Source organism: Balaenoptera musculus, chromosome 2 (assembly GCF_009873245.2).
Source record: "Balaenoptera musculus isolate JJ_BM4_2016_0621 chromosome 2, mBalMus1.pri.v3, whole genome shotgun sequence".
NCBI lineage: Eukaryota > Metazoa > Chordata > Mammalia > Artiodactyla > Balaenopteridae > Balaenoptera > Balaenoptera musculus.
In genome coordinates, this window is record NC_045786.1 from 34,358,276 (window position 1) to 34,385,822 (window position 27,547).

Consider the following 27,547-nt stretch of genomic DNA (forward strand, 5'->3'; position numbering starts at 1 on the left):
GGCGGAAGCAGTGAGGGGCTGTGGGCACATCTACACCTGCTCACAGGTGGGCAGCCGTGAGCAGACGGCTCCTGCCCGCAGCAGCCTCTGTCAGCTAGTGATCCAGGACTTGATGCCCGTTTCCCCGGAGGTGGAAGGTTTTGGGAAACACGTCGTGGAGTTTCCCAGGCTGCAGCCTTGGGTCTTAACAGAAACATGTCTGGGAAAATGAGATGAGAAAGGAAAATGGCAGGTTTACAAATCTCTCTCAGGACAGTGGTTGGCACTTGGGGAATCATGAAGCCAGTGCCAGCTGGTGAAAAAGAGAAAGCAGATTTAACATGAGGAAAAGACTCCAGATTGGAACTTTTGAGTCGCCCATCCCCACAGGCCTTCATCTCCTCAGGTGTAGAGTTTACCACCTGTGGCCACCAGTGTGCAGGAGTGACCAGGGAAACAGGGGCTAGGACACCTCCAGGGGCATCATTCTGACTCATCTTGGCTTTCCCTGTGCACTGTAGAGGGATTCCCTTCAGCTTCCCTTTCTATCTCTGTCTTCACCTAACACAGGGCAGGACCCTCAGAGTCAACTTGGCACTTGTTGGCTGAAGGAAGGACGGAGAGAATTTAACCTTCTGCCGTCTTCGTATCGCATGGCTCTGGTTCTCACTGTGCCCTGAATAAAAGGTAACTTCGTCTGCTGGTGAGTTAGTGGAACTAAAGTAATATATCCTACTCTTATTTCTAGAATTAGCCTGAATTCATCAGGGGCAAGTCTCCTGAAGCCTCTGTTTCTCTAGTTTTGAACGAGAATAACGAGGCCAATCTGCATAATAGGACTGCTGTTAGACCAAATGCAATCATAGAAACGATCCTCCCCAATGCTTGCCGTGAGGGAGTTGCTGAGGACGGCACTTCTCTCTCCTAGGTCAACAGAGGAGGTGCCCAGCAGAGCACAGAGACCAGGGTTCAAGCCTGGGGGGCTGGGAGTCTCTTCCAGAGCTACCCTGGGTGAGGGGCTTCCACACACCCCTTGATCTTTCGAGTGACGTTTTTCTATCTCTGAAATGACAGTTGGACTTCAAGATCGTGGCAAACTACAGCCTTTTAGCCAAACCCTACCCTCTTCTATTTTTGTAATAAAGTTGCAAGGAACTCGGCCACACCCTTTGGATGATGTATTGCCTGTGGCTGCTTTCGTGCTGCAACCTCAGAGTTGAGCCACAGAGACCGTGTGACCCGCACAACCAAAAATATTTACTATTTGGTCCTTTACGGAAAACATTTGCCGACTCCTGAATGACAGCCATTCTTCCCAAAGTGATCTGTGGGCAATTTGTTCTGTGGCATGTGATCAAGCATTACAAGAGAAAGCACAACCCAAACACTGTAGACCCGGGAGGGATGGGAGATGAATCAGCGGGGCTCGGGCAGTGCCACCCTCTGTGACAGTCACCCTAACAGAGACGGGGATTTTTCGGGAAGACAGTGATGATGCCAGCGCTAGAGAAGAAGTGTGGTTTCAGGGGGCTGGCCCCTCTGACCTCCCCCTCCCCGTCCCCCGCCCCTACTCCCCGCCTGCTGTGCTCACATCTGCATTGACCACCTGTATTCACACCCACTGACCATCCCAGCACAGTCCCGATGCGCTCGATGCTCCCTGACTTACTCACAAGAACCGCTTTGAATCTACGCTTTGGGGGATTATTAGCAAAGCATGATGTTCATCTCACGGCTGGAAAGACAGCATGGGTCTCTCACCTCTCACGGCCAGTCCACTGAGGGACCCAACGTGAGCAATACAGGGCACACTTTCCATCATCTTCTTGGTCCTCTTTCTCTTGTATCTGCTTTTCCTGCCTGTTCTCCCCTCTTCTCCTCGTCCTCCCCCTCCCTCTCTCCCACCTCCTCTTCCTCCTCTTGTTCTCATCACCACCTTTTCACTCGTTTCTTCTGTCCTGTCCTCTTGGTCCATCCTCTCCAGCCCCCTCCTCTCTCCCTGCTTCCTCTTCCCCCTTCTTCCCACCATTCTCTCCTGTGGTATCCTGCTTTTCTTGAGATGCAGCCATAGTGGAAGTCCTGTGCTAAGTTTTGGGGGGAATGAAGCAAGCCCTGGCTCCCAAGGGACGGAGTTCCCACAGTGGGTGGCCGGACGGGTAACCCACAACAAGCCATTTCCCAGCGGGGTGGCGTACCTTGCCAGCTGGAAGCGCAGTGTGGTCCGTGGGTGGTACATCTCCAAGGCGGCGATGAGGTCAAAGGCTGATGGTGCCAACATGGTGACGAGGGAGACCACCACGCTCACCTGCCAAGAGAGGGTGTGCCCCACTGAGCTCCTCAGGGCCCCGCATCCCAGCCTCCCTCACCTCATAGTTGGTCTGTAGCCTAATGTTTGGTCGGGGAGGGGGGTATTCAGAGGGTCATGCAGTTCTTACATGGAAAACCTCCCCCAAATCTTGGCTAATTAGCTGTTTTCAAAAGGCCACTTTGCCATGGGTTTATTCCTTCTAGGAACACTCCTTAATCTGAAGACACTTGTACATGCCTTTTGGGATTTACTGGTGTTTCTGCCACCTTCTCCAATTACCATCTCATTCTATTTCTACTTCCCTTACCTTGGATAGAAGAAGGAAATAACTGTAACTGTTAAGAATAGAAAAGGGAAGGCTGAGAGGTAATTTAATATTCTTTCTGCACATGGAAGATTAATTATCTAGAGAATTATGCCTGGCTCTTGTTTCTCTGTACTTATGTACTTTCTCTGCAAATGAAAAAGGAGGCTTAGCTGGTACACAAGAGGTGTGAGCTAAAGGAAGAAATAATTTCTGAATTTATCTTTAATATCTATCTACACACAAGCCCATATTTATCAATATATAACCCACTTAATTGACGTAAAACACAAAGAGGTATGGGAAGAGATTACCTAATGCAGTCTCAGATTTTGAAAAATTATTGTACATTCAGGATAAATTGATAAGTATCATCTTGCCTGCACACTTTGTCTTTTAAATCCCAAGGATGATAATCATTTTCATACATGTGGTCTGAGAGGTAGCATTTGTGCTTTTCTACCACTCAAATCTTTACAGGTAAATTGAGCCAAGTGTTCAGGACAAGAGTCTTGCAATAAATATTAAGAATTATAAAATTGTTTATAACCATACACTTGGTAATTTTCTATTCATGGGAATATTCCCATAAATGGAGGAGAAAGAGCTTTTTAAAAAATAAGCCATTGGTGTGGGGCTGTTTGGGAAGCATTATTTGTGATTTAGAAATATGGAAACCACTTAAATGTTCAATAACCCCCACATGGTCAACTTTGACACATGCAATGAAAGACAGTGCAGTTGCTAATGCAAGTCTAGGTGAGGTCAGTTTCTGGAAACGTGTATATAAAGAAACACGAAGCCAGAAAAGCAAAGCAGAGTCAGCAGCAAAACTCAAAGGTAAAGACTGTGCAAATGCCTGAAGGTGTTTTTGAATCAAAATCTTCCTCATTAAGACCAGTGAAATCATTTAGCCAAGCCTGGGTGTTGCCACTCTGGCTCCAAGCTCTTGCAGTCCGTGCTCTAGAAGAAGAGGACTACAATTTTTCCATGGAGATGTTTCCAGGGAACCCACTTAAGAAACACCCAGGAAACAGAGGGGCAGCTCCTGTTGTGTGGGTACCTCGTTCTTTTCCCAGAGCGTCAGCTCCTTCTTGGACTGTGCCAGCTTCTGGGACCGATCCACCACGAAGTAGATGAGATAGATGCTCCCAGCCAGCGAGAGAAGCACCAAGATGTTGGCGACGACCCTCAGGCAGATGGTCACTGCCCTGCGGGGAGAGGCAGGTATGAGGACGATACACCGGGCTCTGCACAGGGCACCCTGATGCACAGAAAAGGCCAGTGAAGGATGGGAAGACATTTACTGCCAAGTGCATTCTCTGCCCTGAAGAATCAGTGTTCTTCCCCCACCCCCAGAATCCCTCATTTCCTAAGAGATCAACAGTGAGTTATAAATCTAAGCCACCAGCATCAGTGGGGCTTTAAACACACACACACACACACACACACACACGTTCTGGAGTCTGAGTATTTGGGCTTCAGTCTTTGCTTTGCCACTTAAAATTGGAGTCCTGTGGCATATGCACATTTCAGTTATAGGAGCTCAAGTACGGGTGTTCAGGAGAGGGAGGGGGAGAGGAAGAAAGGAGGGGAGGTAATGATCCTGCCTCTCATTTCACACCATGATTTCCATATTATACCACGTATTTACTTGGAATTGTTATCTGTCTTTTCCCTCTAGAAAGCAAGTGCTCAATTGTTAAAGTCTTCTTCAGGGCTGTATTCTCAGCCCTTAGAACAGGCCCAGTACATAGAAGCACTTCATAAATATTTGCTGGAGGAAGAAGTAAAGAAAGGAGCTGGGACACGGGCTCCTCCTTCCTCGCCAGGTCTCACTTCCCGAAGGTCTCTTACAATCAACCGTGATGCTACTACAGTAAGTCCCCTACATATGAACCTTCAAGTTGAAAACTTTCAAATATGCGAACATGCATCTGGTTCCAGCAAGGAACCTATACCAGCAACGTCAGGCGTGAGTGACACTGCAGCTCGCCTTCCGTCTCCTATTGCTGACGATCCTTCAGCTCTACCATCTCCCACCTCCTCTCCCTCCTCCAGTCAGTAACTCTTCTTGCCTGTTCACTTGATGCCAGCCCCTGTATGCCAGCTGTTGTACTGTACTACTGTACTTTTCAAGGTACTGTGCTGTAAGAATCAAAAAGTTTCATTTTTTGTGTTTTTTATGTATTATCTGTGTGAAAAGTATTATAAACCTATTCCAGTACAGTACTATAGAGCTGATTGTGTTAGTTGGGTACCTAGGCTAACTTTGTTGGACTTACGAACAAATTGGACTTACGAACGTGCTCTCGGGACGGAACTCGTTCATAGGTAGGGGACTTACTGCATTTACAGTAAATTTCCAGTTTTAACTGAAAAAACCCCACTCTTTCTGGAGGAAAACTCACTGACTCCAATTGGCTTATCTTTAAGGCATCTGCTTCCGACTTTGGGGTCAGTCTCAGTCCGTTTTCCCTGAAAGCAGAACCGCAGGCAAAGGTGTGTTCGCGAGGAGTTTTTCTGGGAAGTGATGCCAGGAAGTGTGCGTGGAGTTCTGGGGAGTGAGACCGGAGGGACGGGCAGGCGGTACGAGGTGTGAGTGGAGCCGGCCACAGCTGGGGGCAGCTGCAGGGCCTTCTGAGGGGCCCGTGAAATGGCATCTCAGAAATGCCCGGCCGGGGTGAAAATGAGAAGCGTTTACCATCAACCTCTGTTCCCTGGCGGTCAAGGGCCACTCCAGAGCACTGACTCCCAGCGTTGCACCCAGTCTTTTGGTTGCATGCACGCATGTGGCTGGGACCTTGTGGGTGCCCCACACTGCAGCCTCAGAGGAGCCCTGGGCAGCGAGCAATGGGTACCAGTGGAGGCTCTGAGGGGCATGTGTGCAGCCGGTGGCAGCCTGCACAGCCTGACTGGCGTCAAGGGCTGGAGAAAGAGGTGTGGCCAGGAGGATTTGGAGCGGCACGCGAGGGGTGTACCACCCCCTCCCCACCCTCTGGGTGACCTTGGGCAGGTCACAACATCTCCTTCTGCGTGCATCTTAGCCTTTCCTCTGCGCAATGAGGAAACTCACTCCCAAATGCAACGGTAAGTGTCACCTTGTCTTCTGACAGAGGAGAGCTTTAGATAAGGCGTCATAGAGCACCAGAGATGGAAGACTTGAGAGTGAGGTCCATTAACACCACCTTAGTGCTTCTTCACTTCCTCCTGTCCCCAGATCACGCTGTCATCATTTGTAGGGTCATGCTACCCACGTGGTCCCTGAGGCAGGTCCTGCATTCTGGTCCCCCCTCCCCGCCTCCAGCCCTGTTGGTCCTTGTGGCAATTACACCAGAAAATGCCCGTGATGGGCTTGCAGGGGAAGTAGGCTGTCACATGCTAGTTTTCCCCTGTCTCCACCCTCTTCCTTCCACCTCCTGTTATAATATCCTGGATATCCCAGAATACCTCTTACACATCTATTTTCCTCAAGTTTTGACAGAATCAGGAGGACTCAGGATTTGTGTGTGGAAGAGAGATGAGAATTCATTCGGTTTCTTGTTGATTTGTTTGCTTGTAATAATGAATCATTGAATGAGACGTTTTTTAACTGGAATGCATTTAGCACGGCAGGAGCTTCCAAATTTGAGGGAACATAAAAACCACCTGTGAGTTTTGCTTTGCGAGACCTGCTAAGAATGTAGAGCCTTGTCTCTCACTCCCAGAGACGTGAATTCAGTCAATCAGGGTGGGCGCCAAAGAGGTCTGCGTCTGCAGTGCCCGCGGGTGATTCTGATGTGGGTGGGTTCTCTCTTTCCTCTGAGAAGCACGGATGGAGTCCCATCCTTTCACTTCATAAGTGAGGAAGTGGAGGGCCGGAAAAGTCAAGGGAGTTTTGGGGTCATAGAAGTTAATGACAAAGAGAGGGCTAGAATCCATCTTCTGACACCCTATGGAGAGTCCTTCCCACCACGACACCCTGCTTCCTCTCATGGGCCGGGTGTTTCCTCCACCCCCCAGGTCTCCAGCACTCCCCAGGACAGGTTTTCTGCATTGTAGGAACTAATCGTGGGGCTTAAAGAACCAGTGAGGATGGACCTAGAGACTGTCATACAGAGTGAAGTAAGTCAGAAAGAGAAAAACAAATACCGTATAATATTGCTTATATGTAGAATCTAGAAAAATGGTAGAGATGAACTTATTTGCAAAGCAGAAATAGAGTCACAGATGTAGAGAACAAACTTATGGTTACCAAGGGGGCAGGGAGGGTAGGATGAATTGGGAGATTGGGATTGACTTATGTACACTACTGTATATAAAATAGATAGCTAATGAGAACCTGCTATATAGCACATGGAACTCTACTTAATGCTCTGTGGTGATCTAAATGGGAAGGAAATATAAAAAAGAGGGGATATATGTATACATATAACTGATTCACTTTGCTGTACAGCAGAAACTAATGCAACATTGTAAAGCAACTATACTCCAATAAAAATTAACTAAAAAAAAGAACCAGTGAGGATATTGGATGAGCAGGCATGTCTGGCCCAGGAGGACAGGGTCATTGCCTTTCTGTGTCGTCCATTCTGTGGCCGAAGGGCCTCACCTACACCAAGGAAGCCCTCACAACCTTGAGAAGAACTCCAAACCCGAGAAGTCACCTTAGAAGTTTTGTCAACAAGCACTGGATACTATTTGTGTCCTAGGACTTCAGAGATCTGTTGCTAAATAAAATTAGTCTTTGCTTAGTTTAACAAACTAGAAAGTGGGGCTAAAAATATCTTTTATTATCTAAGTAAAAGAATAGGAAGCTGGTCAGCCTCAGACCTCTCACCCTACTGCCAGATCCATGGAAGGAGGAACAACTCTGAAATACTGCTATTGAAAAATTATGGGGTTCCCACATTCCACATTGCCAGAAGGACAGATTTTAAGGAGAAGAACTGCCTGAAAACGTGTGAAAATGAGATATAGTCTGGTGATTTTTCTACTAAATTAAAACAGCTTATCAATGAATTCAGGATGGGGAGTGTTCATACATACAGGTTTTTGTTCTTCTTCTTCTCCTGTTCTTCCAGTATAGCCTCCTTTAAAGAAAGACACATGTGGTATCAAAAGCTTAGCATCATCATTAATCATAAATATTTAGAAATAGCTTATGAAAGAAATGACTTATCCAGTATTTTTAATCATAACTTCAATGTCTAGACTTCATCCAATAAGATTCTATTGATATCAGTGCTTTATATGATAATAAATAGATAAAAAAGCAAATTGGGGAATGGGAAGAAGAGGGGTAGGAGTAAATTATTTAGGTTCCTGAAATGATCTAAATAATTTTTTTCTCAAAAGGGGGCACCCTTTAACTGTCCGTGTTGTTCAGTAGATCCAGGTCTCCGAATGCCTTTGACTGCATTATCTTCTAAGGTAACACTAAAAGCTTATATCCCTCACATATATGTATTTATTCATTTACAAGTTATGTACACGCAACACGGTAGTAATCCATTATGCAAATGAACAAAGATACACACACTGAAATTTTAGAAGGATGAAATTTAAAAAAAAAGAGAAGTTCCCATATTTTTCTCCAGTACACCATCAGATTGTTTGGTGCGTGTTGGAGGCGCATTACGTCACGTCTCGGTGGAGACTGTGGCTGCCCTGGTCTGTGAGCGCCGTGGGAAGGAGACCACGCTGACTCTCCCAGCAGAGGGCCAGCGGCTCACGCTGTGAAGGCTGTGATCTGCAGAGCCCTGACTCCTGGCAGGCTGAACAGGCTCGCTTACTCACCCTGATGCTGTTCACGATGGCAGCGGTTTTGCTCTCTGCCGCCTCTGGGTTTCCAATGAGGTAATCCCAGGCGCAGAACACCCGCCAGCAGAACGTGTAGTTTTCATTGGAAGCGCTGGCGAGGCTCATGCGGGAATTCTTAGCCATCCTGCAAAAAAAGGCCAGAGAAAACCATAATTTGAAAAGTTACATGCACCTCAATGTTCCTCACGGCACTACAATAGCCAGGACATGGAAGCAACCTAAATGTCCATCAACAGATGAATGGATAAAGAAGATGCGGCACATATATACAATGGAATATTACTCAGCCATAAAAAAGAACAAAATAATGCCATTTGCAGCAACAGGGATGCAAATAGAGATTATCATACTAAGTGAAGTAAGTCAGACAGAGAAAGACAAATATCATGATATCACTTGTGTGTGGAATCTAAAAAAAGGCTACAAATGAACTTATCTACAAAACTGAAATAGAGTTACAGATGTAGAAAATAGATTTATGGTTATGGGGGGGTAAGGGGGGGAGGGATAAATCGGGAGATTGGGATTGACATATACACACTACTATGTATAAAATAGATAACTAATAAGGACCTACTGTATAGCACAGGGACCTCTACTCAGTACTCTATAATGACCTATATGGGAAAAGAATCTAAAAAAGAGTGGATATATGTATATGTATAACTGATTCACTTTGCTGTACACCTGAAACTAACACAACATTGTAAATCAATTATACCCCAATAAAAATTTTTTTAAAAAAGGACCAGAAAGGGTCACGTAAGAACAGTGTGAGGAGCAGGCTCAGCCACTAGGGGGCTGCCGCGAGTCCACGCAGAGCAAGAGCCCCATCTGGACGTGGGCAAGCAGAGCGCTGGCTGGGTTCAGCCCCTCTCGTGGCTTGCGTCCTCAGCCAACCCCTTTGAACAGTGTGAAAACAGCAAATTCTTGGGTGAGTCCGGTGCACAAGCTCTCCCATCACTGGTGGTCAGGAGGTCCCTGAAGGTGTGTGCATCCACTGCATCTCTGTGCAACTATGATTGTGAAACCAAATTCTTTACTCTGAGCTGAATCCATCTCCTTGGAGCCCCTGCCCATTGAAGTAACTACCCCACCTCACCAAGCAGGAGCACCTCGGATCCCTCCCTAACACGACTTTCCCTCAGATGTATGGGAAGGCAGGGGTCACGATCCCTCCTTAGGTGCAAGTTCCCTGTCTTTTAGACCATCTCTCCTGTTAGAAGCTTTTACCACTCTGTCCATCCATACTTCCTGCTCCCGAGTTGACATCAATTTGTCTCTTAAATTGTAACATCTAGCCAAGAGCCCGTGTTCTAGGTGGGCTCATGGGGTCTTGAGGCCATCCAGAGGCTAAGCTGGAAAGCTTCATGTGAACTGAAGGTCTTCAAGTCACTGTGCAGCTCCCTAGGTTTTTGTTTGATGATGATGATAATGGTGATGATGATTGTTTTATCTTTTTTTAATCCCAATCCCTTCTACCTGCACTTTGCAAAGATGCCACAAGGGGCAGTGTGATGAAGACGTACTGGTACACACGCATCAGAGGGAAGTAGCAGGTGAGCCAAGAGGGTGGGGGCCAGCTTCTCCTTGGGCTCAGAGCCTCTCTGTCACTCTGCATTTATCTAGCTCCTACACAGAAGCACAGAATGTAACAGCCGTGAGGGAACCTGCTGATATTCTGAGCCAACCTGCCCATTTTACAGATGAGGCCCCAGCCAGTCTGCTTTCTTTGCACTGCGCCCTCCTTTCAATAACGAACTACATGTTTGAACTGCATCACAACACAGACGAGACTGGCCTTTGCGTAATTTGTAACTAGGTCACAGGCAAACATATAGTCAAAGGAGGATGCTTTGCTTTCTGCAACCTCTGGTCACCTAACCCATCTCGTTCACCTCTCTTCTAGTGCAGTTCCTATGAGACAGGCTGGGACCTGGGACCCTTTGCTGCAGTGCTGCAATGCTTGCACATGGACACACCTCCCCATGAGCAACAAAATACAAAGAAACTGTATGGGACTAAAAATAACTGCGTGCATGTGCAGTTGGGGCAAATTCTGGACCCAAAAGATACAAAGAAACCAACCAAACCCAACTGCCACTTTTGAAGAGCCTGGAGCAAAAACAGGGTGTCCGGAGCAAAAGCAGGGCACTGCACATGCCCCCTGCACACAACACCACCTGAGGGGCGGGCAAAACACCTAAGCCACCCCTTCAGCCTGACCCGTGGACACACCTCTAACCTCACCCCATATAAGGAACAAGCTTGCCCCCTCCCCCGTCGGGGAGCGAGCAAGCAAGGGAACCTGTTGTTTGTTCTCACTCCCCCTGCTGCAGCAGGGGCCCCAATAAAGCCTTGCCTGAATTTCTTGTCTGGCCTCTAGTCAATTTCTATTGGTTGGGGAAGGCCAAGAACCCTGGTCGGTAACACCTACATTGTCTAAAATGACATTAACTGGTAAGTCTATTTGATTCTTGTCTCTCCAGACCCAACACAGAACCTGGCACAAAGCTTTAAGTGTTCAATCAGTGTTGGTTAAAAGCATGTATCTCTTTTATCTGTGGTCTCCTCATCTGTAAAATGGGTAGATTTATGCCTTGACTTTACAGGCTGAGTGACAAGATGAAATGAGATCATATGTATCATTTTGGCATGTATTTTGAGAAACTGAACAGACATACTTTTTTAAGAGAATGATGAAGCTGTAAGCAAACACTGCCATCCCCACCAGGAAATAGGCCAAGGGCAGCCGGTAGCCAGCCCTCCCGATCCTTCTCTCACTGCCATAGTAGCCATAGAAGAGGACTGAGTATTGGAGGTAACCCTGCAAAGAGAGCACTCGGTGTCATTTCTGACTCCCAGGTCCCAGAACATTCACCACCCCCCTCGAGACAAAAGTGTGGCCAAGCCTGAACCTCACCCCCAGGGACCAGACGGTGTCCAGATCTTGGGCAGATGCAATGTGCTCCTTGGGGATGGTTTTGCTGGCTGTGCTTCCAAAGGGTTGGCCTGCAATGAGCTGGTGAGAGAGGAAAGGATGTCACACGGTCCTCTGGGTGGGAAGGGACCAGAAGAAAAGGGGCCACTGATCTCCACGCACCTCTGAAGATGGTGCACATATGAGATCCCTAGGGGGTGGATTCTGCTTGATACTCATTGATGAGAAATTAATCATGAGTGACCAGATTTTCTTTTTGCCTGATCGGGGCCTGTCTGGGTGTACTCTCTCTAGGCTGGACATGGCTTCTATGGGTGGATGACTGAAGCCACTGGGTTTCTATAGTGGCATGGGACATGGCCCCATTTACTTTACAAGGATAAATTTTAGTTGAGAAGTGGTTTTTATTTTAACACAATGTCTGCAAACTGTCCCATAAGCCAAATCTAGCCTGTCGCCACTTTTTGTGTGGCCCGAGAGCTAAAGTTGGTTTGTGCATTTTTAAATGGTTGGGGGAAAAAAATCCAAAGAAGAGTAGTATTTTGTGACACATAAGAACGATAGGAAATTCAAATTTCTGTATCTATAAATAAAATTTTATTAGAATACAGCCACACTTATTAGTTACCTAATGTCTATGGCTGCTTTTGTACTACACAGTAGATTTGAGAAGTTGTGACAAACCATACAGCCCACAAAGCCTAAAATATTTACTCTTTGGCCCTTTGCTGAAAAAGTTTGCCAGGCCCTATTTTAACACACAGATTATCCTTCCCATGAGGATAATGAGTGCGGTTGTCTAATGCTATGGCTCTAAACGTCTCTACTTTTTAACAAATGGCACTTTTAAACTCACCTGAAATAGTTCTTACCTCTGGAATGACAATAAAAGCACCTGTCATAATCGTGAGCACAATATTAATTCCAAATAACCATCTCAAGAATATAAAATAAGAGGCAACACCAGATCCAAAATGACCTAAAGAAAGACAAGATAATGAGAACGGTTTATAGAAAATCCTCCCAGTGTAAGAAGTTCTCGGTAAAGCAACACTGTAATTTTTCTTATAGCAGCAGGACATAGACTAAGAATGCCATAATTGTACCTATCAGGGTGTTGTCCCACGATGATCATTTAGAAGGATTAAGATGTTCATTAATGTCTACCAGTCATATACACAAATCCCTAATGGATTACTTTCCCTAATGTCATATTGATCGAAAATGCTGTAATCAAATTTACATTTCACCTATGTTCGGAAGTATCAGCATCTTTTGAGAATTTAATATATTTCTTTTCCATTTTGCATAGTTCTGAAAATTCCAAGGATATTCTAAGGTTTCTTTTGTCTTAATTTCAAAAGAAATAACAGTATGTTAGATGTTAACATTTACATCTAACATAGTGTTAGATGGGCGAAGGGGTTATGAGAATTCTCTTTGTCACTTTTCCATACATCTAAACTTATTCTAAAATAAAAAGTGTAGTTAAAAACAAATTTCTATTGAGAAAACAAGGGGGCATAGAAGAAGTTGGATTGGGATATGGGTGATACTTGTGATGACTTTCTGGAGCGAGTGGACTTGTATCATACTTTGGAAGAGTAACATCTTGAAATTTTATTTCAAATCTAGCTTATGTTTCATAATAGGTAGGAAAACACAAAACATCACAAAGAAAACCAAAAAATTACCTATTGCAAGGTTACTAAATTAAAATCACTACCAGAATTACTTCCTAGTAAATTTTTAGGGGAACCCTCCATTTTCATTCTATATGTGTATTTTTTTTGTATAAAATTGGCATATCTCTATAATATGCATCTTGAGCTATCAATATATTATGAGCATTTTCTCATACAAAATATCTCCCTATAAAATGAATTTTATTGTTCCAGCAAACCAATTTTACATCATTGATTTAACTTATCCCCCACTACTTGACACTTAGGAAGTTTCTAACTTTTCACTAGGGTAAATAATTCTGCAAGAATCAATTTCTGTCTAAGGTCAGATTTCCTGGAAGCAGAGCCTGAGAAAAGGGTTCAGCTAACATGATATATTGAGGAAGTGCTCTCAGGATAAAGGGGGTGAGGGGGTCAAGGGAGGTCAGGGGAAAGAGCTAAGCAAAGATGTCATCTCAGCTGGAGCCCAGCTTAGCCTTATCCCATGGGGAGCTCTGGAGGGCAAGTTGCATCATAGAGTTGGTTCCACTTTGAACAAAAAGCTGGACTTGAATACCCCTTAGTCATTGCCTCTAGGCTACCCAGTGGGGCTGGGGGAGCAGGTGATGAGTGCCCAACATCTGGAACAATGTGGGCCAAGGCTCATCGTCTAGAGAAGGAGACAGCTATGAGTCATAGCAGCCAACACTCAGAGCAACTGAGAAAAGGTGGACCAGCCAAGTAAAGTGATCTGGGCTGGGCACCAAGTGTGTCCACACAGCCCAGTGCATTGATTTTGTTGTGGCTGTTGTTTTCTCTGGTTGTTAAGGAGTGGAAGAGTTCTATCAAAGAGTATAAACATTTTGAAGAAGTTTGGTCCAAATTATAACTTTCCCCTAGAAATATCATCCCAATTGACATTTCCACCAGCTGGTATTTAATTCCACTTAAATGTTGAAATCTTTTTTCCCCTCAATTTGTCATCTTTTAGATCTGTTTATTTTTTATGTATGTAAAATTTCTTTTATGTATAGTTAAATACAACAGTACTTTCCTTGATGATTCCTTCTTTACTTTTATAATTTGACAGGCTTCCATTCTGAGATCACATTACTTATATTTCTTTTAATTCTCTCATGGCTTCCTATTTTCTATTTAAATATTTAATGGAACTTTAAAATGAAGGATCTAATGTTATTCTTTAAAACAGTTGAATTGTTCCAGCATCATTTATGGCGCTATGCTACACTGTTTCAATTCTTGTAGCTTTTATAATGTATTTTAACATTTTGGTTATACAAGTTCATTTGAGTTTTTCCTTTTAAAAAAGTTTTCAATTAGTTTCTTTTTTTCATATGAGTTCATTGTGTTGAATACAAAAAACATTGCATTGAGAATTTTATTGGAATTGCATTAAAACATAAACTGATATTGAGAAAATCAACACCTTACAAATATTAAATCATTCTATGTCTCTTCACAAGACTTTTAAAAAATTCCATGGTCCAATTTTACAGTTTCTTTATTTCAGACTTCTGGTTATATTTATTCCTGGTCTTGTGTGTTGCATTTGTGTGTTTGTACTGTGTGTGTGTTTTTAAATGTGACTGTGATTGATTTATTTTTTAGGATATTTTTCTAAATGATTACAATCACTTCTCTCAAAATGCAAATTTCTGCATTTTTGTTTTGCAGTTGCCCATGTTATCCTTTTATTCATCTACACAGTTTTCCCCTCTATCCTTCCGAGTTTGTGTTGTGTCTAAGGCATGAACTGACAGAGAACTGCAGAGCCACAGTGGAATGTGGGACTGTTTCTATCCTGGGAGGTGGTGGGGACAGGCACCGTGTCTTCCATCTCCACGGACGCATGTCCAGCCTAGGTCGGCACTACGTGTGCAAGGGCCTCCGGCTGCTCAGGGTAAGGTCTGGGACGTACCAGACCCGTCTCAGGCCTCACCGTTGTCTGGCTACTGGCCCCGCATCCCCGCCCCACTCCTCCAAGTGCCAACACTTACTCTCGATTTTCTTTATCCTCATTTCCCAGGGGACGAAGATGACCACAAAGTTACAGGCCAGACGAGCAAACTTCCGCCACAGCTAGACAGGAGGGAGGTGGGTTAGAGGACTTGACATTCATGAATACGGCAATGCCTTGGTGGAACCAGGGTCCTGAACGGAGGCGAGGCCCGTGGACACACCAGTTGATACCTTTCATTAGGATTTCACAGGCCTTTAGGGAGCCCTAGGACCAAAGCAGCCACTTGTCTTCTCTGGGCCCCTGCCCAGGTGAAGGCTCCTGTTTAGGGCTCTGAGCTGCGGTGTCTGTGCTGAGGTGCATATTCTCTAGGGTTTCAGCCTGCCTTATCCACACCATTCCTGCTGTGAGGACTAAGAACAGGTAAAACTACTTGAGGAATGATGTCCAAATACACCCCCTTGGTCCCCTTCGCGAGTGGGGCTCAGGAACCCACGTGGCTCACAAACTCCCCAGTAATTACAGTTCCCGACCCTATTTAAGGACCAAGAGTCTAGAACATACCCTGAAAATAAGCCCCATTGTGTGCCTCCCATCCTGCAGCTGGAGCTCATCTCGCAGCCTCTCTCCTGGCCAAAGTTGCCAAAATAAGGTCTGGAAATTTGCCTTGGATGTTTAAGACACAATCGTCAAAAGTTCAAAAATCTATTTTTTTTTTTTTCTCCTCAAAGGAGAATAAAGCAAAATGTGAAAATGTGCCCTGACACTGGGCTTTCTCTCCCACAACATTAGCAGGTTTCTCATGTTAACACACAAACAATGTGGGTTTGTGTTGGAAGCAAATGATGTCATTGCAGAAAGAAGGGTTACAAATGTAATTACAACCTTCTGAACTATAAGACAGCACGTGGCCCTGATGCAGACATGCATGACTGTGTTATCCTGAATGTGTCTGCCAAGGCCAAACGGCTGCTTGTAAATGAACATCTATTATTTGCATGTTATCAGAAGTTGGAATCGTTCACTTTCTGCTCATGATTTAAGACCCAACTCAAATACAGCTACTCCCACGGAGACCTCACACAGATTCTCTGTAGCCAGAAATACATTCTTCCATCTGTAAACTTCCCCAGCTATCATTCTGGTCTCTGATAATGCTTATCACATCCTAGCTTATATTGCCTTTATATTGTTCACCGGGCTTTTTCTCCTCCAGCATTGAGAGGAAGACCATGGCTTTCTGATTTTTCATCTCCTACAGCATACAGAGGCAGAATGCCCAGTATCCTTTGGGGAGGGTTTGGTGTTGAAAGCATTTGAGTTTCTGGTCCATTGTAAAGTCGTTAAGAGGAAGAAGCACCGGGTGGAAGGCCAGAGACCTGAGTTCTAGCTCGACCTCTATCTTACTGTGTGCCCTGGCAAAGTTATTTTCTTTCTTTGAGATTCAATTTCCTCATCTGTACAAAAAGAAGTAGGATTCAATCAGTGGGTTTCAGGGTGCTCTTTGAATTTAAATTTCGATTGAAGTTCAGTGGGAACTTCAATACACAGAACCCACTAAAGCAGAGTAACTCTCGTAGGTAAGAGATGCAAAGCCTCCTTCCCCAGCCTCTGGTGCTCATTTGAGAAGCCAGGGACTCCAAACTCAGTTTAAAGGGCACTGGACTGAATGACGCCCACCCCAACACTCATTCTGATGAGGAGAATCTACACTAGAAAGGAGCTTCCTAGAGGCAAATGTCAGTGAAAAACACAATTTATTGATGACCAAGATTCGGTAAGGCATGGGGAAAAACACCACACTTCTCTGACGATTTGCACTGAATCTCTATGGCAAAAGCCTTGAAACTTTGGAATGAATGAGTGGCAAAGTGCTCAGCCATAAAAAGGAACAAAATTGGGTCATTTGCAGAGACGTGGATGGACCTAGAGAGTGTCATGCAGAGTGAAGTAAGTCAGAAAGAGAAAAACAAATACCGTATATTAACGCATATATGTGGAATCTATTAAAGTGGTATAGATGAACTTTTTTGCAAAGCAGAAATAGAGACACAGACGTAGAGAACAAACGTGTATGGATACCAAGAGGGAAGGGGAGGGTGGGACGAACTGGGAGATTGGGATTGACATATATGCACTATTGATACTATGTATAAAATAGATAACTAATGAGAACCTACTGTATAACGCAGGGAACTCTACTCAATGCTCTGTGGTGACCTGAATGGGAAGGAGATCTAAAAAAGAGGGGATATGTGTATAACTGATTCAATTTGCTTACAGTAGAAACTAACACAACATTGTAAAGCAACGATACTCCAATAGAAACTAATTAAAAAAAAGAAAAAAAAATAAGAGCAAAGTGAACACAAAATAAGGCAAAACCAAAAACCAAACTTGGAAGAGAACAGGTCCTAATGGTTATGGCCTGGGTTATTGAGTTTTGGTAAGGGCTTCTAAGAGCACCGGGAGCAGATGTGTTCTAACAACACGTGCGACCATTTATGAAAAGTGTGTTCATCCAGAGTGTGTACTGAGCACCTACGCTGTGTTTCCGGTACCGTGGATGCAAATCGTGAACAAGACGTGTGAGACGTCAGCTGGTGCGGAGTTTGCATTCATGTGGAGGGGAGGCAGCCACAAAGAGTTCAATGCCACATGGGACACAGTCCACTAGGACTGGGGGGATGGCTCTTTGGAACAAAGGGTCAAGGAAGGTCTATCTGGGGAGGTCATACTTGAGCTGAGGCCTGAATGAAAATGAGTCAATATTTCAAAAAAATAATAAATTGGTAGAGGAGCTGTCTAGGAGGGGAGAATGGCCAGTAGGAGCCTGGGGATTAGCATGAGCTGGGCATTTTATAGAAGAGAATAAAGGAGAGAGGAGGGAGATGAGGTCCAATAGTTAGGTCATGGCCAGATCAGGTGGGTCAGAGGAAGGAGTTTGGATTTGATTCTCAGTGTAATGAAACTCTATCTATCTACCTATCTATCTATCTGTCTATCTATCCATCTACCATTCATTATTATCATTATTTTTAAAAATAAGTTTATTTATTTTATTTATTTATTTTTGGCTGCTTTGGGTCTTTGTTGCTGTGCGCGTGTTTTCTCTAGTTGCCGCAGCAGGGGCTACTCTTTGTTGCGGTGCGCGGGCTTCTCATTGCGGTGGCTTCTCTTGTTGCGGAGCATGGGCTCTAGGCGCGCGGGCTTCAGTAGTTGTGTCTTACGGGCTCTAGAGCGCAGGCTCAGTAGCTGTGGCACACGGGCTTAGTTGCTCCGTGGCATGTGGGATCTTCCCGGACCAGGGATTGAACCCGTGTCCCCTGCATTGGCAGGTGGATTCTTAACCACTGCACCACCAGGGAAGTCCCTATCATTCGTTATTTTAATTAAAGGATGGCATGAGTAGTTTACTGTTTCAAAGATTTCCCTGGCTCCTGTGTGGAAGAGAATGGAAGATGGCGGGACATGAGTGGAAACAAGAAGATCTGTTATGAGGTCAGTCAGTCTATATACCATCCTGGGCAGGTACCTTTAGCTTCTGCACAGAGGAAGCGTTCTTGCCAAATCACGCCATGAAGGCTCTCAGGAAGGATGACGTCCCTTGCTGGTATCATGTGAGAAACCAAGGACATAGACTATTAGAACTAGAAGACATCTTAAGAATCAAACATGAAAACCTCATCAGGTTCCAAGTCATTACCCAGAGCAGGGAAACAATGTCAGAAGGACCTAGGTGTCCTGACTCTTGGTGTTTGGTGTTCCATGTGCCCAGGGTAGCATTTCTGCCTATGTGACTCCTTGGTTCCTGGTGGTCTCACATGCTCAGACCTTGCTTTCTTATGAAACATAGAAATAAACTGGTGCTAAAGGCAGATTGTCTGTAACAGGGTGTTTTCCCGCTGGAATCAAGGAGAAACCCATGTGCACAGAGGATGCAGGTGGGAAACAGTGGGAGGGGCTCCAGAGGATGACTTGTGTTCTGGAACAGTGCTTCCCAAGAGAGGATAGAGTGGCAGCCCTGGGGAGTGGAGATGAGGATCTCAGTCATGGGAATCATGGGAGAAAGTGTACGGTAGTTATATTATACAAAATTTACTATTTGGAAAATGAAGTTATCATTTTTCTAAGAGAAACCAGAGACTGTAAATAGAGACAAAACTCACTGGGCTGCAGGCAATAGCTAGATAGCTTCTGTTTTCTCTACTTTGGAGTGGTTGCTGATCCTCAGGGGTCCGTATTAAAATTTCCAGTGTAAAAAAATTCTAAATATAAAAAGGTAGAGGAATGATGTTCAGAATGAGGAGGGGGAAAACCAAGTGTTAGGAAGACAAGGTGGGAGGATGATTTGCTTTGACATTTTGTTGTGTCTCCAGAGGGCAGAAGACACTGTGTCTCAGCCATCTCTTTACCCTGAGTGCCCAGCACAAAGCTTGGCACATGGATTAAGCTGAACTGGGTTGAACTGCTTTCTGCAGGGCCATTGGTAAAATGGAAAGGACTGGGGCAGCTGCGTCTGTTAAGTGCAGGCTGAAAACTTTGGGACAATCTGTAGGTAAGACTGAACATTTGGATCACCTTTCTCATTTTAAGAACTCTGACTCTAAGAATTCAGCCCATTATTAACTTACACCTTAAATCCACTTTGAGCCCACTGACACTAAATGCCCCAGGACCTTTTCATTGTTATATATATTACAGGTTGTCTGAACCCAAGTGAGAGACCTTACATTATTTCAGATATTTTTCCATAGCATTTCATACAGTTTATTTAGAGAAAATGAGAGAGCTTGGTAGCACATATGCTTATAAAAAGATAATTTTGTTTTATATATTTATTCCATAAGCTCCATCATAGTGTGACAGGCATAAAGAGTTATGGATAATTTTGATCATAGGAGTGGATTAGCGTCTTCAGGCAGATTCTGTGAAAAGTAAGAAGAAAGAAAGCCAAGGCAGAACCTTGGGGATTTTTGATATTTTGTAACTATTCAGTTATGCAAAATTTATGACCAGCTTTAATTTAAACTTTACTAAGAATATTTTTCGTTTCAGAGAATCTAAAAAGAGTGTGTCTGTCAGTTTTTGTCTGTAAACTTGAAAAAAACTACAATATTCAGCATTAGTGGAGATACTATGAAGACAGCAAATTCTTTCATTGTGGATGGCAAAGCTTTTGGAAAATAATTGATTAGTATTTATCAAGAGCCAAAAAACATGGATCATACTCTTTTCTACAGAGGTCATAGTTTTGACATTTATCCTAGAAAAAGAATTTTAAAAGGTAGGAAAAGCCATCTGTGCAAAGACAGTCTGTGCAGGGCTGTTAATACTAACGAAAAATTAGAAGCTATTTAAGGATCACCAGCAGGCACGTAACTAATTAAATTAATAGACATTTTTCTGATGGAATATTACACAGTCATAGAAAACAATAGGTATAAAAACTACATAGCAACATGGAGAAAAATCCTTGTTATGGTGTTCAGTGAAAAAAAAAGCAAGACAAAAATATTTGTATACTATAATTACTCCGATGTGAAAATGATATATACAATGGCTGAAATGTGAAATTTTAAAAAAGATTCTATCTTGGGAAGTAGGGGATTATAGTAGGAGAAATGATTTTTTTCTTTGTCTTGGAAACATTTATGAAAATTATTGGAATGTCTATAAACATATAATTTCAACGTATACTAAAATTTAACTGCAAGTAACTGAATGGGAAAAATAAACAAAAATCTTAGCATTGTATTATAAAATGAGCATAGGAATATGCCTGTAACTTTCTCATTATAAGAAATACAGTAAGTCCCCTACATACGAACAAGTTCAGTCCCGAGAGCACGTTCTTAAGTCCAATTTTTTCGTTAAGTCCAACAAAGTTAGCCTAGGTACCCAACTAACCCAATCGGCTATATAGTACTGTATCATAATAGGTTTATAATACTTTTCACACAAATAATACATAACAAACAAACACAAAAAATAAAGAAAATGTTTAATCTTACAGTACCGTACCTTGAAAAGTACAGTAGTACAGTACAACAGCTGGCATACAGGGGCTGGCATCGAGTGAACAGGCAAGAAATAAAGATACTGTACTACTTTACTCTACACAGCACTGTATAGTAAAGTACACAAAAGCACAACCACTTGTAGAGGATGCACGCACATGACGGTATATGCCAGATATGTAAACTAACTTATGTGGCTGGACATGTGAACGCCCATTCGCATCTTTGAAAGTTCTCAACTTGAAGGTTCGTATGTAGGGGACTTACTGTACAGTGAATGAAACCTACACACATGGGTGGGCTTAACTCAGGAAAGAGGCTAGATGATTCTCCCAAGGGCAGATATAACCTTTTTCTGATGAGTTGGGCTTACCCAGGGTCACACAATTTGGTAAGTGACAGCATCGGGAACTCAAATCCAAGTTTGGGGACATGCAGACCTTCAAGCTCACCATACTGTTCTACAGCTATTAACGATGGATGTTCCCAACCTATGTAGTACAGCAACTGCAAGGACAAGTACAACTTCCCGGGCTCGGAGACCACAGGAAGGGTGGGCATGTCCACGTGTGGGCTCTTTACCTCTGCACCTGCCGCTTGGTAGCCTCGGGTCCTGGTCAGCCTCCCCTCAAACTTCAGCACAATGTCCTTCGCTCGCCTGAGAGAAGAAAAACTTGGTGGTGAGCGCAATTTTATCACCTTGATAATCTTGGCAAAACATGTGGAAGTGCAGCAGGAAGAGACAGTCAAACAGTGGTAACCAGAAAACTCCCTTAAAATATTTTCTATAACACTTAAATGCATGAATTCATAGGAAATGATGAGTGAACACTCAAATCAGCTGCAACTGAATTTCTTAACGGCCTGCCCTGATTCTGGCTGTTGGCTGGGTATTATGGGCTTTGGAAATCCTGCTATCAGGTACCAGCATCTCAGCTCCTCCACTTAAATCTCTGCAGCCATCCTCCTGCGATTAATTCTTCGGAAGTGAAAGTCAGACCTAGCTCAGAGAATCTGCTTTGAGAAAAGGGTAGTGTCTGGTTAATGTGAGCAAGAAAGTTGTGTCTAAGTAGCCATGAACAACCTGATTTAGCCCAGACTAACTACTGGCACACTAGCTGACCACTTTGGTGAGTTGAACTGATGGGTCACCTAAATGGCTAATCCTTGAAAATAGACTGAATTCATCAGGATAGATGGTTAAATTCACACTTAAAGAACCACAGGATTAGGAAAAAAATGTTAATTCCATGGAACGGACTCAAGTCAAAAACTCTTAGCGAAGAATGTCACCTTCAAGGTGACCTCATCTGTGACTACACTGATGAGATCTTCATTAATCCATGGTTGACCACTTAATTATGCTCAGTGTTGAAGAACTGCTGAATCATTCAGTTTGTTAGTTGGAACAGTGTCCTGGGCAGGGAGTTCATGCATGCATATCCCAAGTAACACCCATAGGTTCCTAGTCTTTCGTTGATTGACACAAGGAACTAGCTGACTTCCTTTTCCACAAACAGCGTGATCGCTTCAGAACATGCCTAACCAGAGTGCTGAGCTTTGACCCTCCCTGCCCTCACTGCAAATACTCCACCTTCATAGCCCCGCCAATGTGCTGGCTTCATTCTGGTCAGAACCAGAAATGCAGGCAAGGGTGAGGGTTGATGTTACACCTTATATAGCATCTAAAAGATAGGGACCTATATAGGTGAAATAATAATTCATTTAATTTCATTCATTATAATTTTTTCCCCTGCAAACATCTTCTGCACACTTGTTTGGGTCAAGTATAGTGGAATACAGGGGTGCATAAAATAGAGTTGTTGCCCTGGAAAAGCCCACTAGCTAATAGGGATGATAGAGACCTGAAACAACAATAGGAGTGGGTGGGTGTGTAAGTGTTGGGATGGGGAGCTGAGTAGGGGGCTGAGGCAGCAGTGAGACAGGCTGGGACCTGGGACCTGGGACCCTTTGCTGCAGTGCTTGCACCTGGACAAACATCTCCTTGAGCAACAAAATACAAAGAAACTATAAGGGACTAAAAACAACTGCATGCAAGTGCAGTTGGGGCAAATTATGGACAGCAAGATACAAAAAAACCAAAAAGCCCAACTGCCACTTCTGAATGGTCAGGAGCAAAAGCAGGGCACTGTGCATGCCCCCTGCACACAACACCACCTGAGGGGCGGGCAAAACACCTAAGCCACCCCTCCGGCCCGACCCCTGGACCCGCCCCTACCCTCACCCCAGATAAGGAACATGCTCGCCTCCCCCTCAGCAAGTGAGTGAGCCAGGAAACTTGTTGTTTGTTCTCACTTCCCCCTGCTGCAGTCGGGGCTGCAATGAAGCCTTGCCTGAACTCCTTGTCTGACCTCTGATTAATTTCTATTGATTAAGGAGGCCAAGAACCCTGGTCAGTAACAGCAGTGGGGACAGTACCTAACCCAGGCCCCATCATAGACCAATGCTGACTCCACGGCACTGACCACTTGCCTCCCTGCAGCGGAAACAAATATATGCTCTGTCCCCCCATAGACGGAGCTCGCTGCTTTATCTGTGTCAGCAATGCTCCCTTGAGCCCCAAGCAGTCAGGGTCCCGTGCTCTGCGCCTTCCACAGACCTGATGAGTCTCGCAGGCCCAATTAGTGAAGCACTGCTCCAGTAGCTTCTCAAGGTGACGGGGAGGAGAAGTGTGACGCGGGGATGACAAATGCAGGTCTCAGAGGGCGAGCTGTTCCCTGAGAGCTGGACCACTGGCCTGTGCCTCACTGGTGCTGGTGTCTTGGAGCCCTGGCTGAGGTCCCTGGCTTATGCTTGTGGAGGAAGGCCTGGTTTGTTCTTTTGATTCTAACAGAAAAGTTATCATTTGCTTTGCTCTGCCCGCAGGTTAAAAAGACTCACTCTCTTACAGTTCAAAGAGTCATTAATCATCAGCATTTCTGTATGATTTTTAAAATTCTGATAGAATACATGACTTTTTTATTGCTGTAGAGTTGATTTACCATGTTGTGTTAATTTCTGCTGTACAGCAAAGTGATTCAGTTATACATACATGTACATTCTTTTTTATATTCTTTTCCAGTATGGTTTATCACAGGATATTAAAGATAGTTCCTTGTGCTATATAGTTACATGGCTTTTTTTTTTTTTCTTTCTTTTAGGATAAATTGGTAGAGTTCCTCTGTTTCAGTAGAATAGAATACTGGAGGTGAGGTCAGGAAGCCCAGCTTTAAAGCTCAATTCCAGCACTCAGAAGCTGTGTGTCCTGGGGGAAGCCACTTAATATCTCTGAGTATCAGTCTTCTCATTTGAAAAATGTCATCCTTACTCAAAGAAATGGAAGTGACGAGAACTGATATCGGACATGGAGAATTAACTGGAAACTTCTGGGAGTGGAAACTATGGATGACCTTAGCTATCTGCCGCGGCCACCTGGGGGGCAGGCTGGATCTTTGGCCAGACTGGAGGAACAATGCCTGGAGTGGAAATCTAATGAAGGCATGATTTGATGGGAAAGAAATGCAAACCTAATGGTGGATTGGAGAGACAGGGCAATGTGCTTGGCATCTGGAAAGGGGCACTAAAACGTAAGATACGACAGTGGTTCTAATCCTGTCCACACAGTAGGTGTCCGATGATTACGTGTAATGTCTGTTTCTCTAGGAAGGTCCATTTCACGGGTCAGAGTAGCTCAGTAGCACTGGTCATTAAGAGCCATTCTACTCACTCCCCTCGCTGGGCTCCCAGGGATCCACATCATCAGTTACTACCCACTCATAGGGAGTGACTACTATAGCCCAGATACAAGGCTTAATATCATATGGTTTACCTCATTTAATCCTTGAACTGCTATCAAGGGATTTCAAACCCTAGTTTGCAAAAGAATCATCCTGAATGCATGCTAAAAATGCTGGAGCCCTCTGCCGTAGTTTCTGATTAAGTCCGAGGGCAACCAGGAATTTTTGTCTTTAGCAGCACCCTGATTGCTTAACAGCTTAACAGTGCCGCAGGAGGTAGGTGCTATCCTTCACCTTCACTTCAACTTTACAGAGAAAGGAACTGGTCTTCAGAGAAATTATGAAAAGAAACTAATATGACATGGCAAGGCAATGTCTTCCAACTTTCAGCTCTTCATTATTATCTAAACAGACTCTCCAATATGACTCTAAGTGTCCCAGTAATCTAGTTTCCCACAGAGATCCCCCCCCCCCGCCAAGAGGGAGGTAATAGCCAAGCAGGTAAAACTAATATTTATTTTCATTCTAGATTGCATACCTAGTGAGTTTAGTTATTTTGTTCATCTCTAGGCATAGTGTTAAAATCTAGTATTTGAAAAGGAGGTAGAAACCCAAAAGCTCTCTACCAAGACACACACCCAACTCAGACACACGTACACAGACACACACACTGAGACCCTGTCTGGACCAGGTGGATCCCTCAGACGTGTCTGTGACTTCTCTAAGTCAGATCAAGAGCATCCGACCCACCACTCCAATGTGGATTTTTATGCTCGTTTCCCAGGGCAGGGCAGGGCAGGGTGGGTGGTTCAGTGGGAAGTATACTTGCAAGAACCCATAACCCTTACCTCAGTGCCCTCAGCTTCTGTCCCATGGTCCAGGGTCGGCAGCGAATGTTTGCCATGAGATCTTTCTGGAACTGTATATTCTGGAAGATTTGTTCTGGATCATGGCTGTCCCCTGTTTCATCAGCAGTAAAGCTGTCATCCAAGTTGCTGAAATGATCAGGGCATTAAGGAGGAAATCTGATTAGTAGAATTGCTTCCATCCCAGTACTTGCCCTGGGTAAGTTTAGCATCTTGCTGCCTTGCGGTCATCTGTATGAAGTTAGCGTGTGTAGAAGGAGAGGGGAGGGATCCAGGGAGTCAGAGAGAGAATTCCGCAGTTGTTAGCAGCCACTGGAACACATTCACTGGGTTCTGGTACTTTGATGGGTCAGTGAAAGAGAAAGGCTTCAAAGGATAAAAGATACTATCAGAAAACATCATAAAAGGAACCAAGAGAGTGCTTATGTAGGATTGCTGAATAGCAGCATCTTTGGTGGCAAAACCATTTCTTTTTCAGGCTCATTGAAATAATCAGCTAATTCCAAACAAAGGACGCCTCCTGTCCCCTAACTCTGGATGTAAAATAAATAAAAACCAAACTCTCTCATCCAGAGATTCCCCCCCCCTCCCTGAACTCCCGCTTTGATTCATTTGAAATCAGAGATAACAGAGGCAAACAGGCAGCAGTTTCTATGAACGAGAAATTAGCTAAGCAAATTTACATGCACAAATGTTTCAGGGAAATAGTTACTCTCTAGGAGAACAACTTTTCAACACATAGCAACACTTATTCCCAGTGAAAATGAATACACTAATCCTAATGCAACTTTTCAGGAGGAGTTAAGGGTATTTTGCTGCGGCTATTTCATCAATGATGCACTTAAAAGTAAGGGAAAATAATTCCTTTGCTTGTCTCTAATTCAGCTTGTTTTTACTTACTCAAAGGAGAATTTTCTCCAGTTTCTCCAAATTAATGGAGATTTTTAATATACCTTTGTAAATATTTAACAAATTTGAATAATACTCCCCACTTCTAACCAGCCTATAGCCTTTTCCAACAGAAACCTCATTTATTACGACAGATGTATTGTCTGCTCTCTCTTGACACTGCTGATTGAGTAAACAGAGAGAAAACAGATAAAGCACGTCTGTGGGTTTGGCCAGCACTAAAGCCAGGTTGGGGTACAGGCTTTTGAATTCTGATCAGAAGCAGGTAGAGCCATCAACGTCTGTGTACATCGCTGAGGTTGCCACCCTTGTTGTACGGTGACCTGGAAAAAGGAGTTTCGGAGTTCATTCTGAAGGAGAACCGAGCAGGATGGGGACTTGGTCCTCTGGTCAGATGCAAGCAAGGGTGACCCAGGCTTTCCCTCCTCACAAACCTGCCCCAGTGGATGGATGGGACTGGCTCACCTGAGCAGCAGGGACTCCTGGTAGAAGTAGTGCTGGCTGGCATTTCTCCGGATGCTCCTATAACGCTGGGATGCCTTTGATGGTTTCATGGCAGCAGACTGGCTGCCAGTGATTAGTGCTGGTGGGCAGGGTGCTGGGAAGCCGGCAGGCAGGAGTCTGCTCCAACGGAGGTTTCTGAACTGGATCTGCGAGGTGCTCTGCCCTCCAGTTCTCAGGAGCTGGACTGCACGTCTGTAGCCGATGCTCGGAGCTGGGGAGAAGCCAGGAAGCCAGTCATGCATATGTATGTTAAGGTGGCTGTGGCAGCAGAGATTGGCTGGAGTCAAGACAGACAAAGGCAAGAGGCTTGGCCAGGTGATCTAAGAGCACTTGGTGCTGCCCAAATAATCACATTGGTGACCCTTGTGCCCAGAAAGGGCTCTGTGGTTTGCAAAGCACTTTGCATCTATTACCATGACTGGTGCTCACAAAATACTTAGGGAGAATGCAAGGCATAGGTTTTTGTTTTTTGTTTTTAACTATCAAGAAAGAAGCTTAGAAAGGGTAAGTATCTTGTGCGTGTTCATGTAACCGG

The 27,547-nt window shown here is 44.3% G+C and overlaps 1 protein-coding gene across 1 annotated transcript in view; it reads right to left on the reverse strand.

The window, feature by feature from the left end:
• Positions 1 to 27,062, reverse strand: part of TMC3 (transmembrane channel like 3) — a 45,092-nt gene extending 18,030 nt beyond the window's left edge. The window contains exons 1-11 of the mRNA XM_036844453.1: positions 26,974 to 27,062; positions 25,582 to 25,728; positions 21,579 to 21,654; positions 15,017 to 15,098; positions 12,207 to 12,313; positions 11,317 to 11,415; positions 11,078 to 11,220; positions 8,370 to 8,517; positions 7,620 to 7,663; positions 3,655 to 3,802; positions 2,175 to 2,284 (exon numbers count right to left, since the gene is read on the reverse strand). Of these exons, the coding sequence (XP_036700348.1) occupies positions 2,175 to 2,284; positions 3,655 to 3,802; positions 7,620 to 7,663; positions 8,370 to 8,517; positions 11,078 to 11,220; positions 11,317 to 11,415; positions 12,207 to 12,313; positions 15,017 to 15,098; positions 21,579 to 21,654; positions 25,582 to 25,728; positions 26,974 to 27,062 (1,193 nt within the window). The remainder of the gene's footprint in view (positions 1 to 2,174; positions 2,285 to 3,654; positions 3,803 to 7,619; positions 7,664 to 8,369; positions 8,518 to 11,077; positions 11,221 to 11,316; positions 11,416 to 12,206; positions 12,314 to 15,016; positions 15,099 to 21,578; positions 21,655 to 25,581; positions 25,729 to 26,973) is intronic.
• Between the last annotated feature and the right edge of the window lie 485 nt (positions 27,063 to 27,547).